The 17,992-nt window shown below is 44.8% G+C and overlaps 1 protein-coding gene and 1 long non-coding RNA gene across 2 annotated transcripts in view; one reads left to right on the plus strand and one right to left on the minus strand.

Annotated features, from left to right (window-relative positions):
- LOC309363731 overlaps positions 1-14,487 on the plus strand; it is a 64,457-nt gene extending 49,970 nt beyond the window's left edge. Inside the window, exons 2-3 of the long non-coding RNA XR_014165554.1 lie at positions 11,397-11,477; positions 13,633-14,487. This is a non-coding gene — a long non-coding RNA (uncharacterized lncRNA). The remainder of the gene's footprint in view (positions 1-11,396; positions 11,478-13,632) is intronic.
- On the minus strand, positions 692-17,479 carry STC2 (stanniocalcin 2). Its single transcript, XM_081900133.1, has 4 exons — positions 16,185-17,479; positions 13,646-13,788; positions 10,329-10,540; positions 692-5,531 (listed from the first exon to the last, which is right to left on the minus strand). Exons 1-4 carry the CDS (start codon positions 16,339-16,341, stop codon positions 5,138-5,140), a joined length of 906 nt encoding a protein of 301 aa, XP_081756259.1. The 5' UTR covers positions 16,342-17,479; the 3' UTR covers positions 692-5,137.
- Between the last annotated feature and the right edge of the window lie 513 nt (positions 17,480-17,992).

The following is a 17,992-nucleotide window of genomic DNA, read 5'->3' on the forward strand; positions in this document are numbered from 1 at the left end:
TGAAGATGACGAGTGAGACCTCGTCGAAACGTCGCCTAGACACCCCAACTTTTACACGGGAAGACACCCGAGGACACCAAAACCTGCATATATATGTATGTATATATATATGAATATGAATGAAACCAACAACCCTCAGTCCTACCGATAACTCCTTAAAGAGATTGTTACTGGAATGAATAGTCTAAAAAGTTGAAGGTAGCATGCAACTCAGTCACCTAAGAATCACCAGGTTATAAAACCACCTAAATCCTTTCCTTCCTTCCTTCCTTCCCTTTCTTGTTACATTCTGACCTGGAAACCACTGCTGCCATTGTTAGCTTTGAGCCCCTCCACTACTATGCAATTTCTGGCCAAATTAAGTAGGGGCTCTGGTTTAACTCTTACATTTAATACCTTGGGTTTGTTATGCAGTATCTCCTTTGCAATTGCAATATCAAGACAAGAGCCTCAAGATTTGATATGCGCATTCCTGGCAAAATGTGTCCACATTTGAATACCCACCCTATCCACCCACCCGTTTTTATGGGGAAAGTACAACTTTATAAATGTCTGCAATTTTTAGGGAGCTTCCTCTTCCTCTTCTGTGGATTGAATTATTCCTTTTTCTTTCCATTTTAGCTACCGGTAGATCTAGGCTCGCAGAAAATTTTATTGTGGAGTTGGTGCTACTCAATGGATTCCCCCCCCCCCACAGCAGCCACATGACATTGTCCTCATCAAAAATACCATTCCACATGGCCCCATTTAATCAGGATTCTTTGACGGAGTCCTCCCCTTTTGGGATTGTTTGCTTGCTGGACTCAGCGCCTTTTGGGATTGCTAGCTTGCTTCCATAGAGGTTAGCCAAGAGTTAAAATATTCATAAACCCCAGGTATCAAAGAGTTAGCCAAGGCTCTAACGGGGACACCTGTTTTCTTCTTAAATGATCTCAATGATCAACCCTATATTCACTGGTACTGGACCAGAAGAACTGAAAGATTTGTTGCCTTGCTGACATGGGATTTCAAAGGGATGAGCTTAACTTTTGCATACAGATCTCAAATCTAAATTGGCACTCTGCATGCTTCAAGTTCAGGTATACCCCATCACTGCTCATTTTCTCTAGACTTTTGGTTAGTTCTTTCACACTTCCAGACTAAGGTGTCTGTACTGATCGATTATTTGCTCCTTGCATATTTGTAACTTGGCTGTCTTAAGAGCAGCACACATATGCTCTGCTTTTATTTTCTGTGCAATAAACCAATCTTCTACTTCCTGGTGTGGCAAGTTCTTTATTAGGCATAAGGTTTAAAGGTTTACACACATTTTAAATGGATGCATGTCCTGACTCCACGCAAAAGGTTCCATTCCTCTCAAAAGTGCGCGTTGGATCGATACATGTGGTGGACACATATGTGGGTTCAGATATGCATCTTTTTAACAGTTTCTCATCATACAGGAGCTTTAGGTAGACAGAAGTGTAAATTGCTTTGGCTTGCTCCAGAGCCCAGCATATGAGGCAGCCTTGCATCTACTCTGGAGTTAATGGGAGGGTCGCATTGATTCTGCTCTCCAGATTTGCGGGAGGGATCCCCGTGTTGTGGAGGGATCCCCGTGCTAAGTGGATTCGTCAAACCTGTTTGAAGGGCTAGTAGCTCTGTACTGAAATGAATGGAAACTGTAAAGCAGCAGTAATGGACGTTTTCCACCAGTCTGGCATGATTCAGCCAGTTAAGCACTTTTCAGTTCTGCTTTCAAAGGCTGAAATGACTGAGCTCCATGAGTTGTAGCCAGCTAAGCCCAACTCAGAGTAGACACACTGAAATTAATGAATTCAAGTTAGTTAAGCCCATTAGTTTCAATGAGTCCTCGCTGTATATGACCAACATCGGATACAACCCAGAAAGATTATAAAGGCTGCAATCCAATGTCCATTTTCCTGGATGCAAGTCTTGTTGAATGCACAGAGGACTCACCCACCCTTCTGCTTTTACATTTGCCCCGCCGCTTTCCCGGGAAAACCTGCTCCTTACTGCTGAATCTGAGCAAATGTCTACCCACAAAAAAACCCCATTGACGTTTGCTCTAATTCAGCAAAAAGTGGGTTTTTCTGGGGGAAAGTGTTAGGACAAGCAGAAGTGTGGCCAATCCCTGTGATTTACTTCTGAGTAAACAGGCACAGAAGTATACAGCAGAACTGCTTAACATTAATTGCGCTGTGTCCACAATTTTAAAAGAACTTTCTTTTGTTGTCACAAGTTATGCGGGTTAAAATATTATTGGCTCCTTGAGCGGACAGCTGATAATTTGTTTATTTTCAAGAAGTAAGGCTATACAGATGTCTTGACAAAACTATCAGGTTAAATGCACTTGTTATCTGTTAGAAATGAAAGTTAACAATAAATAAGTGATTTATGCTGTCAACAACATTATGGAGTGTATAAAATTATATTTCCCTTGCTTTAAACAATAACAAAAATCTACTAGTGGCATTAATATATACAACACAGGTCCTGAAATATATTTAAATTACCTTAGCCAGCAGTGCTCAGATTTATTATTATTTTTAAATGGAGAAACTATAATAAATAGAAACGTTAAATATTTACAATAAAAGAAAATGTGGAATCAGTAGGTGAACACATACATCCAATTTTCATACACAGAGGGGGGAAATGGTATTATATCCACCTCCTCAAAAAAACACCTGAATTTCCTTTGTGTGAGCTATAAGGGGAACATATATTTACTGAATGAAGATAAATTAAATGCATGCTGAGGTGATTGGTTGACAGACATTCAGTGGTGTCTCTGTGTTTTGGTTCCCATAAGTAAATCTGACTTCCATAAGATCCAATTAATGACATGAAAATATAGGGGCTTGATTTTTTGGGGTTGTACCTATGTAGGCTGATGGTATGGTGATCATTTCAAACAATTTTACATCAACAAGGGGACCTAATCTATATCATTGCTTCAGTGGGACCTGGATTCACTGCTTGACACAATCACAAAAGTTGCCCTTGTTTGAAATAGTGTAAATAAAATTCCTTGGCTGCATGAACAATTCTATTGTTCCTCAAGGGAGGAAAGGCTTATACTATGTTGTTCCTGCTCCAGTGAGGCTAGGTCCCACAGCCAGGGCTAGCTTTGCATATGCAATGAGCATGAATGCACATGGCCATGACTGGGGAAGTGCCTGAACCTAGGAGGTCGGTGTGCAGAAGAAGCCACTACACTGGGATTTCATTCTGATACTGCCTTCCCGCAGAGGGAACTGTCGCCAAAGCGTTCTGAAGCCACAGGAGCTATTAATGTAGTATTACCGTCTCTGACCAAAACCTGCTTCATTGATTTAAGGACTACTGCAGCCCCTCCCATGCAATGTAGTGTCCTGAGTGATCTTAGTAAACGATAGAAAGAGATTTATTTAGAAGTAAAGATGGAATAAAGCATATTAACTCTGGATAATAACAGAGATTGTAGCCCAAAACGCACTTAGGAGAAGCAAGTTCCACTGAAATATATGGGAAGTTACTTCCAAGAAAATGTGGCTGGGGCTGAGGTGTCAAGACGAGTTAAGCTTTCTGTAGTTAACCTGATTAAATCATTGCAGAGTGCTGGGTTGCGCTTATTCTACATCACCATTTCTTTGGCAACACACACACACACACACATACACACACACACACAGTCAACCTTAGAGCACAGGATTTCTATAGCTCAGCAAACATTGTGGTCCTGCTTTCAGGGAGAGAACTTTTCATCCAGCCTCCGAAAAAAGAGCTTCGTGTCTAAGCAAGTTGTAGCCTACCATATATACACTGTACAGGAAACTCGCATCTCACACGAGGGCTGGGTTCCAGCGGTTGTAGGGTGAACCCCTGGAAGCCCCTCCCCCCCCTGGGTGGAGGGTTACATATCTGCTTTGGGGAGGAGGTGTGAGGACTCTGGAAGTGTCCCAAAGCCCTTCCACCACCTTCTCAAAGCACACCTCCTTCAGGCTCTCTGAAGGCTTGCCTGCCTTTGCGAAGGTGGCATGAGGGCTCTGACAGGGTCCTAGAGTCCTCACTCCTCCTTCCCGAAGCATAGTAAGCACTTGTTCAGCTTTATGGCAGATGGAGGGCTCTAGGACCCTGCCAGAGCCCTTATGCCTCACACCTCCTTCCCAAAGCCAGGTGCCTGCCTGCCTGCCTCCCCTACCCAGCTTCAGGAAGTTTGCAGGCGCAGGGAGGGCTCTGGGATGCTTCCCAAAGGCAGGTAAGTCTGTGATCTCAGCTTTGCTCAGTGTGTTTGTGCGTAAACAAACAAATAAAAGGAGAACGGGCTTCCCCTGCTCTCCATTTCTTTATTTATTTTCCCTCAGCCAGGCTTGTGCAAGTGAAATGATCATAAGATGCGAGTTACCGGTATTTGGGAAACCCACTGCAGTCAGAAGCCAGGTGGATTCTTTTATGATGTTTTTTTTTTGGGGGGGGGGAGAAAAAAGAAATTGGCATGATTTTGAGTTGGTTAAAAATGTCCTTGTCCAGAAACTGATTCCCTCATCAGCCTATATCCTAAGGAAACTGGAACAAAAAGCAGAAGAGGTCAGCTAAGAGCCACCCAAACCAATGCAAGGGATACTTAAGGCAGGTGGTGTCACTTAGACAGGACCAATGGCTCAATTTAGTTTGCAATTCCAAGGTCCCCTATGCAGAGCTCTGTATCCGAGTTTCTCTGCAGCTGATCTGGAGCCCTCATTGCCTCTAACAGAGTGGAGACTATAGATTATTTTCTGCCTTGAGACTCAATGTTGAACCTGGTCTACATGTTGACCAATTAAAATGTGGGCAAATCCCTTAACCATCACCCCAAACCTGCATCTAAAATCTCCCGTTTCCCCTCTTTTTCTTGAAGAAATGAAAGGATTTACATGAATACATTTTGTTGCACCTACACATTGAAGTTGCTGGATACAATCAATAACCAATAGCTGTTGCTTTTCCTCTGTTACTTATAATACATACACTGTCACTGCCACATATCCCACAATGCCCTATGCCTGACACCACCCCTCTATATTGTACATATTTTGGAATGCCCCTAGATAAGAAGATGAACTCAATGGAGGAAGGTTCTGGTGCAGGGGGAAAGAAGAGCTACATCCTCCTTTCACCTCCGGATGTCAGAGAAGTCAGACAGTTCCTCTGCCTGTTCGACAATCCCATGAGCCGCTTTGGGACTGTGGCTCCCAGCTTTAGTGCGGGTTTGGGCATTCCCAGGAAGCCGGCTACCTCTCTCCCCTCTGGGGTTTCGGGAGCTCTCTCTGGCGTCAGGTTCAGGGTGGACTATAATGTCCCCTTGACTAATAGAGGATCTGGGGACTTCATTTGGCTTCTTCTCTGGTTCAAGGGTGAAATCTCCGTGTGGGACGGAGGTGCAGAAACTCAGGATAGAACACAGGCTGCCCCAGCTCTGTTCACACTGGGCCTGGACGCTTCGAGTGATGGCGTCTCTAACCTCCTCTCCACAAGTGAGCAAGGTGTTCACTAAATCAACATACGGCCTAGGAGAGAAAAAAATGAATCAGAAGAACGGAAGGTTACGGTGAAACGGCAGCTTGAGTAGTTCAATATACTTCAGGCCTGGCGCCAAAGGCAGTTCAGCAGCCCCACACTGAATTGGGGTTTCCTGCAACCCTGTTCTTCAGTTCTAGGACTTTCAGAACGGTTTCTAAAAAGTTTTTTAAAATAACATTAACAATAGAAGTCAGGTTTAAAACAAACAAAAGTACAGCAACAACAAACCCTCAGTGTAAATCACAAAGAAAAAGACTTGGGCAGATCAAAAGGCGTTCACCTTGGCGCAGAGAGGTGATAAGATAGTGGTTCGGAAAATATTAGGCGAGCCTTCCTGGAGGGAAATCTTCTATTGCCAGAGCAGTGCTCCCAGTGGAATTTGGGTGGGTTCTGGTTGTTGAAAATGATACAGGAACCAGTCCCCCCAATATTATGAGAATTGAACCAGTTATTGGAGCCATATTAGCCCTCTTCAGAGGCTTCTCTCCCTGAAATTGAGATCACATGGAGAGACAGAGTGGGGAGAGATGCTCACCCTGTGCCAGCTCCTGTCCCAATACCATCAATGTGTTGGGGGATGGTGTTAAGTGTGAATGTGTGGTGGTAAGTCTACCTAAATATGAGTAGCCAGCCACCATGAACTGGAATCCATAGCGGTACAAATTCAACAGGCTTCATGCATCCAGGCCTACCCTTGAGGCAGTGGTGGGCTTGTGTCAGGTGTAATAGTGGGGCATGCACGTGTGGTTTCAGAAAGGGCTCCTGTGTTAGGAGAACCATATCCGTTTATCGTATTGCTGCCAGGCAGCTGCAGTGTCTGTTACACATTACTTCATCTCTGAGAAGTTGGAGACTTCTTGTGAAGTGACTTCTTCCACAAAATGGCTGGTGCCTGGTTCAAACTCCTTCAAACAGACTGATGAGGGACAACACCCACCATCTTCTCTGAGTCATTACAATGATGGAACACAGCCTACCCCCATTCTACGTAATTGGCTGATTCTGGTAGAAGAGGGAAATATCCACGCAATATCAGAATAAGGGATTGTGGGAAATGTTTATCCCATTGAAATTAATGAACATGACTACTGTCTCCCCCTTTCAATGAACACACCTACTTTTTACTCATAAGAGACCACTGAAGGATGGACAGAACACTAAATCTCTTCTTCATCAGCCTCCTCACTAGTCTGGGTAAAATTCTTAGTTGCCAATGGCAATCAGAGGAGTGGCTAAGGCTGGGATAAACTGTACTATGCATTATGGAGTGGAATAATTCAATGTGGAACATAGTGCTTTGACTATTAAAGCTAATGACTGTTAAGTTGTTAGAAACCACAGCAGATGTTTCCTATGGATATGCTTAGATCAGTTCTGAGAGGCAAGCCTATAGTCTTGACAAAATACCTTCAGGGGCAGAGAAGTAAGAGCGTTTCCCCTTAGCTGTTATTTTCAAGTATGACAGCTGGTATTAAACCCAGTTGGCAAACAAATAGTGCTTTTCCTTTACCATTTGTGTTATGAGAATGTGTATGTAGGTTTGTGGTTGCTCCCTTGTCTCCAATAGTATTATAACCACCACCAAAACTGGATATACTGTATTACTTGATCATCTAAACACCACTGGCATTTTTGTCAACAGTATTTTTTTAACTGCTGTAACATAATATCATACTGATTTATTCATAGCAGAAGACTTTGTTTCTAATGAGCTTAGCTGCATTCCACATCTGTCATACAGACAAGCCATAATATTCGATTTGAGGATCACAAGGAATTTTCGTTTTTGTTTTAAGTTGTGGCAACCAGTCACGTTGTTCTTGTTTTTACTGATTAGCTACCTCCTTTCATACTCAAATATCTATATGATTATTTCAGAATGTACAATTTAGATTTGGATTCTGAGCTTTCTTTGAGAACTCATTCATTTAAAAAGCTCCCAATCCTCATTCTTAACAACCATTTAGGCTGCAGTCATATACTCATATGGAATAATTACTGCAGCCCTGGCCTCCTTTGGGAAGAAGGGTAGGATGGAACCTTACAAACCTTGCCACAGGGTGCAGCCACCCAATTCTTTATCCATTTGTACCACCTTTGGCTATTACTGGCATGGGGTGTCATGCATGATCTCATCTGGTGCCCAAACAACCTGGCTGTAGACCACAATATTGTGACTATTAACATCATCAAGGTGTGCTAATGATTACACAGCAAAGAAAATTTACAAGATTAGTTTAGAAATATCAAAGGTGTTTCTCATGATTGTGGTCTGACAATTGACACAAAAGAACCTATGAAATGCTTGACTATTCAATATTTGAAATTTTTATTCACAAAAATAAAAAATTTGAGGAGGTTGGCGTTTGATTCCACGGGAGTGAAGGTATTAAGGGAGTTGATACTTTTCAGCCATTTCCAATAACAATTGGGGAGAAAAAGGCCCCCCATTTTGCATCAAGCTGTACATCACAGTGTTCAGTATATTGTGTCTTATGCTAGGCTGAAGAAGAAGAAGAGTTTGGATTTGATATCCCGCTTTATCACTACCCGAAGGAGTCTCAAAGCGGCTAACATTCTCCTTTCTCTTCCTCCCCCACAACAAACACTCTGTGAGGTGAGTGGGGCTGAGAGACTTCAGAGAAGTGTGACTAGCCTAAGTTCACCCAGTAGCTGCATGTGGAGGAGCAGAGACACGAACCTGGTTCACCAGATCACAAGTCTACCGCTCTTAACCACTACGCTGGTGGTTCTCTTAAAAAAATAAAGAATATAGTTTGAAAAACAATCATTTCTTTTATCTTTACTTCTAAAAGTTTAAGTTTATTTTCACTGGACTATACTACTTCCACAACAGCTCCATTCCTGAACACTACAAAGGTCTCAATCCTGTACAGAATCCCAGAAGGATTAAAAGCAGGATTTTGGGGAGAGCTGTTCCTTCATAGTGAACTGCTGTAAACAGTAACTGTTGATTGTTACACTGAGTAACAAATGCTTCCACATTTTAGAGACAAACAGCTGTCAAAGCTACATTCTTTTTAAAAGCATATCCTGATCCGAATAAGAAGTTGAACTAACACTGATATATTCAACCTAAGACAGGTTTTAGGAGTCCCTTTGTTGCCATTCTTGAAGTGGGGGAAATGAGCTTTTAAGAGAAACGAGAAGCAAGTGGAGCCTTTGTACCTATATTTTGGCAAGTTAGATATTAACAGTACAGTCTTTGCCAACCATTCACCAAAAATTGGCCTCACTAGGATTCTGCGTGTGTAAAGTTAGAGTATGTTCTGGGGATTTGTGTGTTTGTGAAGCTTGACATTTCCCCTTATAATATATAAGCCAGTTATGTGAGGATACAATGCACCAACAGGAAGTATTGGGACAAATCTAATTAGGGCTCTTTTTGCATGCCAGCACCACCACTCCCTTTCATCTTTTAATTTAAGAAGCACCGTATATAATTTTTTGAAGATACAAGCCTTGATTTCAATTAAAAGACTAAGCATGCCCTTAATAATATACACACATTCCTTCCCTGTTCCAAACTGGTTTTCCAGGCTGTGGTCCACACACTACATGTGAGGTAATTGGACCACCAGCCATCTTTCCACACTTTTATACCTGTGTGAAGAAGGTGTTTAGAAATACGGTAGAGAGATCCAGAGTAATTACACTACAGATGCTATACCCCAGAATAAAATCTGTGACAGAAGCATTCACAGGATGTCTTTTGGGATAGTTCTCAAGAGGTATGTTTCTGATCTTGGGCACTTAAGGGAAAACCCCTAAGAGCAACTGAACAGAGTCAAGAAGCTTCCCTTTGTAAACTGCTTTGATTCCCCCTCCCCCAAATCAGGTGGTGTATACATTTTATGAAATAATAAATACATCTGAGGTTGCACAGACATTCTGTAGATGGTTAAGGAACCACAGCCCATATATTACAACAGAACAGCAGCACCCAACCCCTCCAGCTGCTTGGGACAACTTCCATCATCCCCAACCATTGGCTGTGCCAGCTGGAGCTGATGACAGTTGTTGTCCAAAATATCAGGAGGGCAGCTGAAGAAAAAAAACCAGAACACACTAAATTTAGTGTACCTAGTTCAAATGCAGTGTATAAATCAGTCCCCAAGTACATCCAAGAAGATACAAGGGATAAATCTGGGAGTGGCAGCCTGGCAAGACAGTAGGAAATCCTTTTGCAATGCCATTGATTTCTTTCTGTTGACTAAGGGCTTATCCACATTAACCTTTAACGCTCCATGACTGAGCACTGTTTCGTTTCTGCCCCAGGCTTTCCCCAAGCAAAAACCTGCTCTTTAGCATTCAACTGGAGCAAACGTCCATTGGGGTTTCCCATGGATTGCTGTTTGCTGTGTTTGAGCTTTAAAGAGCGGGTTTTTATGGGGAAAACTCTGGAGGAAAAGCTCAGACACAGAGCTTTAAAGAGCAGTCTGTGCCTTGAAAGAGTGGAGGAATTAAGTGTGGATAAGCCCCCAGGCACCCAGTAGTGTGCTATCCTAATGTACCTGTTCATTGCCCTCTCTTCTCAAGGCTCAGTTGCATCACCAAAGCCTACCAGCGGTTTGGAAATGCCCCCCGCAGCATTTCTTTTCCCGCTGGCTGTCCCTACACTCCCAGATCAGTAAAATTAGGGTATGTGCAATTCCGTGAGGACGCACAATAGCAGGCCTATCACGACTGGTGATAACACAGAGCGGGCTCCCCATCTGAGCTCCCCTACCACCTCCCACTGCAGTATCCAAGCTCTGACTTACTCGTGCTGCAGCAGGTCTTTGAAGTGAATCATCTCCACAATGACCTGGACGTTCTCCTTGGCTGCCGAGCAGAGGTCGTGCTTCTGGTAGCATTCTCGCTGCAGCTGTAGCACCATTTCCTTGATGGCAGGGCACTTGCGGCTGATGCAGCTGAACTTGTGCCGTAAGGCGTGAGCCTTGCACCGCAGAGCATCTTTAATGAAGGATTTTCCCTGAAGAAAGACACACAAAAAAGCACACCAAGTCTTCATCTCCATGAAGCATGACTTAGAAGCTGAGTTGCCACCCCTTCTCCGGGAAGCCTTCAGAGAGTTGCACGTCACAGATCATTATTAAAGTAAAGGTAAAGGGAGCCCTGACCATTAGGTCCAGTCGTGGCCACTTTGGGGTTGCGGTGCTCATCTTGCTTTATTGGCCATGGGAGCCGGCGTACAGCTTCCGGGTCATGTGGCCAGCATGACTAAGCCACTTCTGGCGAACCAGAGCAGCGCACGGAAATGCAGTTTACCTTCCCGCCGGAGCGGTACCTATTTATCTACTTACACTGGCGTGCTTTCGAACTGCGAGGTTGGCAGGAGCAGGGACCAAGCAACGGGAGCTCACCCCGTCGCGGGGATTTGAACTGCCAACCTTCTGATCGGCGAGTCCTAGGGTCTGTGGTTTAACCCACAGCGCCACCCGCGTCCCATCACAGATCATTAATCACACCATTAATGCCACCTATGCATGTCTACTCAGAACTACGTCCCTTGAAACCAGTGGGATTTATTCACAGTTAAGTATCTGTAGGACTGCAGTCACAACCTGTCATTATCTATTATATACAAAGGCCCTTCGTCCTTCACCCTGCCTATCCGTGTCAGTCAAAAGAGACCTTCTGTTAGCATGAAAAAATGCAGCATTCAGCATGTCACAATAGCATTATGGCATTAGTAGAAGTTGGAGGGCACACCTTCCACTCTGAAACTTCCAAAAAGGCCTAGTAAGCAGGGTTAGATTTCGAAGATAAAAAATGCCTCATACTATATGATCCCTTATCCTTATTCTGCCCTCTTTTTCTGCCATTAGGTTTGAAGTCCAGTCATGCTTCAATGGTGTTACAATTCTTTGGATAATTGGTCAGCAATTCTTCTCCTTGGTGAATGACAGGCAGCTGGCAATCCTCCTACATTCTTCCCATTCCTTAACGTTTCAGGTCATCCGAGCTGATGAGCATTTCATGTTCTGTACACCATATAGGGCAAACACTCTTTTAAAAATTTGACTCAAAATTTGCAGTACCAATCATAGCAGTTGAGCGTGAGAACGCAAGTTCCTTTGGTTTGGCATTTTTTTCATCACAGAACAATCCTCCCCCATTAAAACGATGAGAGGACATTTGGCGTGGGGGGTGCTCTTTGCTGAGTAATGCACCAATATTCCGTATATTATTTTCATTTTGTAATTGCTAAAGCTATACCTAGAAGAAGTTTCAATACTTGAAGCAATTAAACAGAATCTAATTCAACCTGATGGGCATCAAGGGGGCTGGAGAATGTGGAGAATTATGTGGAGAATTATGGCAATGGACCATAATGGGAATCCTATGGTACAAAATGTGTGAAGTATTGTAATATAAAATGAGCATTTCGTTTTCCGTTCTTTAAAAAAAAAAAATCAAGGGAAAGGTTTTCAAAGGTGTCTCAATATTAGAAAATAGGTGATATATTTCTATTCATTTGAAAGGAAGCAGTCATCCTTACATGTCTGAAGAAGCAGCTTAAACATTTCTAGAAAGATTTGTTTTCAAGTCCAGAGTGAGGAGTAGCCTTGTAGCTGAGCTGCAAAGAACACCTTTGTCTGCTAGATAGCTCTCCTCCCAATCCACGCTAAGAGCCGCTAGCTAGGGGTTGAAATCTTTACACATAAATATATGTGTGTATGTTCTGTAAACTGCCTAGTCAAGCCAAATGCCACTGACCCATCGTAATGTGCTCCTTCCCTCTTTCACTGAAATTGGAGAGCAGCTGTACAAGACATAATAACAGGATGCTTCAACGATGTACAAATGGTTTGGAGAGAAAAGGTCCCAAACCCAGGCAAAGGAGCTGCAGACATCCCCAAACAAATAAACCGTAAGACAAAAAAGCAGGCACCCCCCGGAAAAAAAGGCAATGGAACAAGCCAACTCCCCACTCAGTTTAAAAAACAAGGTGCCCATGGTTGCCATGTTGGGAACCCAGGCACTAAAAGAATGACAAATGGAGTTACTTAATTATTGACTCTGCAGGAGGTTCTGCTTGCCTCAAGTGCCAAACTATTTTGAACTAGGGCTGTTCACTAGCCATCCTTAGAAATGCGAGGTCTGCAGATCCAGGTTGCGATTAAAATAAATTCTGTGTGTAAGGAAGAGCCATGCATGGAGCTAGAAGGATATTTAGATGCTGTGTCATAACAATCCCCTTTAAAAAGGGACAACCCCTTTAAAAAGAAGAGGAGTTTGGATTTGATATCCTGCTTTATCACTACCCTAAGGAGTCTCAAAGCGGCTAACATTCTCCTTTCCCTTCCTCTCCCACAACAAACACTCTGTGAGGTGAGTGGGGCTGAGAGACTTCAGAGAAGTGTGACTAGCCCAAGGTCACCCAGCAGCTGCATGTGGAGGAGCAGAGACGCGAACCCGGTTCACCAGATTACGAATCTACCGCTTTTAACCACTACACCACACTGTGGCTTAACTTTTCGTCAGTGGGAAATGTTATTCTATATGGGCGTATCAGTGCAGTCTTTGGTTCCTGGGCTCAGCAAGCAATTGGTAATGGAAGTATGTTGAATGATGCTAGGTCCTAGAACCTCAAGTCAAGAACATTACAGAGCGAGTTAACGTCTGAGTGAAGTGCCACCGAGTTCAATGAGGTCCACTCCTAAGCAAGTGGGTTTGGGAATACACACCCATTGCATTAAATGAAGATGACTTCTGAGCCACTGCACAGTCTGTAATACAAGCTGTCTTTTCAAACAAGTGCCCCCATACTGTTTCACCTAGCATGCTGTGGAATCTCCATATGGTGTTTTTCTTCAGCTGATGGGACTTGAAGTGGACATGCAGTACATATATTGGGCTACTAAGAAGGAGTGACAAGTGTGTGTGTGAAGGCAAGATGTAAGTATAATAAGAGACTTTATGAATGAACCTTCTGTGTTATGAACATCCCCTATTCCAAAGGTGTTTCAGACTTGTTCATATTTGCTGAAAGCAGAAAATGTGATGAGAAAACAGAACAAAACAAAATCTAACAAAACTCTGCACTGTTTATTTCTGCAGCATTTATGCTTACCTGAGCATCAAATTTTCCAGCATTGTGGAGGAACGTCATGCAGATCTCATGTAAGCCTCGGATCTCACAGGAGTTGTTTTCAAAGCACTCAAATACACTGCACCCCACATCACCAGCATTGACCAGACAGTGCTGGATTTCAGCTGAAAATGAACATCCATCACAATGCATGTTTAAAACTGGAAAATATACTAGAAGGTGGAGGTTTTGCTTTGCTAACAGCATCATCATTTCAAGAAAAAGGGGAGAAAGTGCATGAGACACACATTAACTGTCCTTGCCTTCCACAGAAATTAAGAGACAAGCATTTAGTTACAGAAATGCAAAGTCAGTGTTTGGTGTTCCCATTCCACTCAGAGCCATTGTCTCATGTGGCAAATCTGATCCAAAGAGCTCTTAAAGCAATTTTCGCAACAAGGTTTCCAAGATTCTTCTACCTGAAGATACTGAGAAAGTGAATTGTCAAGATTTTCTAATCTGAACAAGTGCCTTGATGACTGGTTTACGGTTGGGCCCATCTCCCCCAGATTATTGAAGTCAAAACTCCTAATATAGCTACAGGAAGAAAGAGTCTTTTTGCTACAAGCTTTTGCTGCACTGCCATTTACCATCCCCCGATATTCATTACACATTCGCAATTCAGTTGTGCACACGTTTACTTGGAAGTAAATACTGTACTACTGTGTTAAATGGAGCAAGTACAGTATATGTTCCATTGAAACCCAATTCAGCTACCATAGGACAATGTTCACACGCATGCATGCAACAGTAAAACCAGCCAGCTTTTCCTTCCATGATTGGTGCAGATTTTTTAAACATTGCCAGTAAACTTCAAATACTGATAGTGTGTTAATGTGTACTGACGCAGCTGCTGAGAAGTCTAAAAAATTCAAGTCAAATAGCACTGTGACATTTCAAGTAAAAGGGAAACGTTTTGAGTGCCATATAGATAGCCATTGCCCTAGTACACATTTATGTACCACTCTCTGCAAGCTATTTCCAGCCTTTCTCATCTAACCCTGGCAGCTCAAGGCACGGATCCTTTGATTTTCGTTTTATATATTGCATACACCACTTCTAGGTTTTCTCCAATGATGAAGCAGTTTATAAAAAATATAATTAAAATACATACATGAAAGAAAATGGGCGTTCCTTAAAAGGGCACACAGAAGCCAAGCTAAGAGAGAGGGATCCTAGTTAAGCAAAATAAATAACAAGCAGGTAGGAATTCCTCCTTTTTTAAAACACTGATTGGACAAAGGGCCAGAAGACCCAGAGCAGGATTTTGCAGCTACATCTCCTATATTTCCTTCTCAAGGAAGCCTCACTGTATTGAATTCTATAGACACAGGAGAAGCTGTGCATAGCAGATGGGGAAAAGGGGCTCTTTGTCCAACATTGTGTAAGTATGCAGCTTGGGTGTGTGTGTGTGTGTGTGTCTCTCTGTGTGTGTAGGTGTTCCAGGCCAGCTGTAGTGCTTGTGTTGGGTGCAAATGCGGTTCCAATCACACGTCCTGGCCTCAGTCGGTGTGCAGAGAATAGCACAGAACTATAAGATTCACATGTGGCACTTGGGCACTCCTGCATGTGTGTGTGTTTTAATCAAAGCTTTGCAGCAGCAAATTCCACTACAGTTAAACCTGGGGAGAAGTGGAGGGTGTGTGTGCTGCTTCCCTCTGTTTCCTTCAATCCAGGCCTGGCAGGTTTCCTCCAAGGAAACTGCACTGCATTGTGACTTATGCGACCAGTATGCATTAAAAAGATCACGCGCAACCCCCCCCCCCCCACAAAAGAGGGAAGACGGAAAAGGAGAGGAAACCCCCTGTGGTGAATTGCATCACTGCACGCCTCTCCTGGCAGGAAAAAAAATAGAGAGAAAGACTCAGCAGTTCTACTTAGGTCTGCACGTTCCAAGTGCTCTTTTTCTCTCTCAATCGGCTCCTAAACCTGCGCTCAGGAAGCATCCTTTCTACCAGCAAGGCGTTTTTTCCTACTGTTTCCTACCCGCCTCCCCTTTAAGACTTTTGCCTCCGGAATCTTGCTGAAAATTAAAGGATGGGAGAGAGCTGACCAGTATGGAACGTGCAAAGACACGCAAAGGACTAGTCATTAAAATCTTTTTATAGCAAAAGGGGGGAAAAAAGGAGTGAGCAAGCGAGAGTGAGAGAGCGAGCAAGCACGTATTCTCCTCGGCTTATAATTATTACCTGGTCTAACTTTCACTCTGGTCCTCCCCGTCTTCTGTCTGCGATGAGCTCCTTTTGCCTTACTTAGATGGCAGCACAGCTCGGCGGTCTGCAGTTCCAACAGGGGAACAAGCACGTGCGCTTCCAAACTACAGGAAGCATTTTTATTTTCTAAAAAAACAAACCGATTTCTGCTCCCTCCCTGCGATGCCGTGCCTCTTTTGAGCCTTCCACGCTGCACAGGAACGCAGAGAGCCAATTCCCCGAACTTAAAATGCCGGTTTGCTCCCCTTCCGAGTTTAGACTCACATGCCGATACGGTTTGATGATATTGGAAAGGAAGCCCAACATACCTGTGTTTTGCAAAGACAGGCGCCCTTTTTGCTGAGGCGCTCTGTTATCTTGGGCACCATCCGGAGGGTTGGTGGCTTCCGTGCCCACCACCGGATCCAAGCTTGCAAAGACCAAAGCCAGGGTCACGAATTTCCCTAACCACTCTGCAGCATGCATGGCCCCGATGTCTACGCCAACAGCACTGACCGGAGGAGAGCTCGCCCTCTCTCACACACACACTTCTTTGCAAGGAAAAAAGTGTGCGCGCAGCGTGGGGTGACCAAGACGAGAGATCCCGGATCTTTCCCAAGCCTCGCTCGGAGCGTGCGATCGGCGCTGGTACAAGTGCGAGAAGTGGCCAGGAAAGGGAACGGATGGTGCCTCAAATATCCCTCAAAGCTCCGGTGTCACTTGAATGAAGGAGTCGAGCAGATGTTGTCCGCCCAGCCGACCAACCGGAGCCTCTCTTTTACTCTGACACCACGCTCGGGGGGCGTGGCCTGCGCTCAACTACTACACACTCCGGCGAGCAACTCCGGAGATCTCGGGACGGGAAAGTCGCTGCAAAGTGCAGCAGGTTGCAAAAGCATGCACCGGCGAGCGTTGTCCAGGGAGTGGATAGCGCTCCCGCCTTCCTGCGCCTTGCAGCGTCCTCACATTCCCAATGCGGAGCGCTTATTTGCTCGGTCGTTAGAAAGTCGATTAAAGGGGGGGGGGGGAGGCGACGCTAAGAAACAAAAGCGTGGCTCTGCAAGGGCGGTCGCTTGCAACCAGCGGCGGCGGGAAAAGGGAAGGTCTCGCAGGCGATGCGGACGGTGGGTCTTGCAAGACTCGCGCTGCTAACTGCGGGGGGGGGGGGTTTGCATGAGTAGTTTGGAAATCGGGCCAGGTCGTTTCCGTGATGAATTTAGCGATACCTTTTGCTAAGCACCAGCAAGACTCGCTGCCTGCTTGCCGGGCACCGTGCAAGCGCGTCTACGGTATGTATGGCACATGCGGCAACCGAGCGAAGCCAGCGAGTGGCCTGCGAAGATCGGATTTCGAGCAGGCGATCTAGACGGAGCCATGTGCTTTTGCAGCCAGGGGAGCCCAGGGCGTCGCCAATCTACACGTGTTTCTTCGGAAGCGGGTGGGGGGCGGCGGCGACGGGCACGGCAGGGAGCTTATCTGATATCCGGTGTAGCACCTGAACCCGAACAAAAGGACACTTTCGCCTTTTGGATAGAAGAACCCCTTTGCACGCTGCGGTTAATATTTGCATTTTAGAGCAGTACTTTTATTAATCTTGGCTCGTTTTCTTCATACATGTCACGCACAGCGAGCAGTTTATAATGGTGGGGTGGGGAACCCGCACTGCCCTCTCTCCCCATTAAAAAATAACACCTGATACATAGATTTGGACCCTAATGCAAAGTGGAGGGGGGATTCAAATGGCAAGCTTGGTTTTATTGTGCCCCTCCCCCATGGAACCGTCTCCATCCTCAACCTTAGCGCACGCCTCCCCTTTCGCCCAGATTTTTGGGGATATTTTGGGGGGGTGGGGGAGAACCGACGATCCTTTTCTTGTGTAACCCCACCGCAGTCGTTGCATCATCTGGTTGCTGTGCCTCAACCCTCATCCACAGCCCGATCCTCCCGCATTCCTTCCCATCCGCATTGAGAGGCGCGGATTCTGGGGCAAGGCGGCCCGCCCTCCCCGGTGGCGCGTTCGGGATTCCCACCTAAAGCCTTCCGGCAGCAGCTGCTTTCCTTAAGGAAGGCGATGGAAGCCTTCAGCAGGTGACGATGGGGTGTGTGTGCCAGGGATCGGGGTGGCTCCTCTTCCTTC

The sequence above is a fragment of the Podarcis melisellensis genome (genome assembly GCF_964234715.1).
Source record: "Podarcis melisellensis genome assembly, chromosome: 2".
Taxonomy (NCBI): domain Eukaryota; kingdom Metazoa; phylum Chordata; class Lepidosauria; order Squamata; family Lacertidae; genus Podarcis; species Podarcis melisellensis.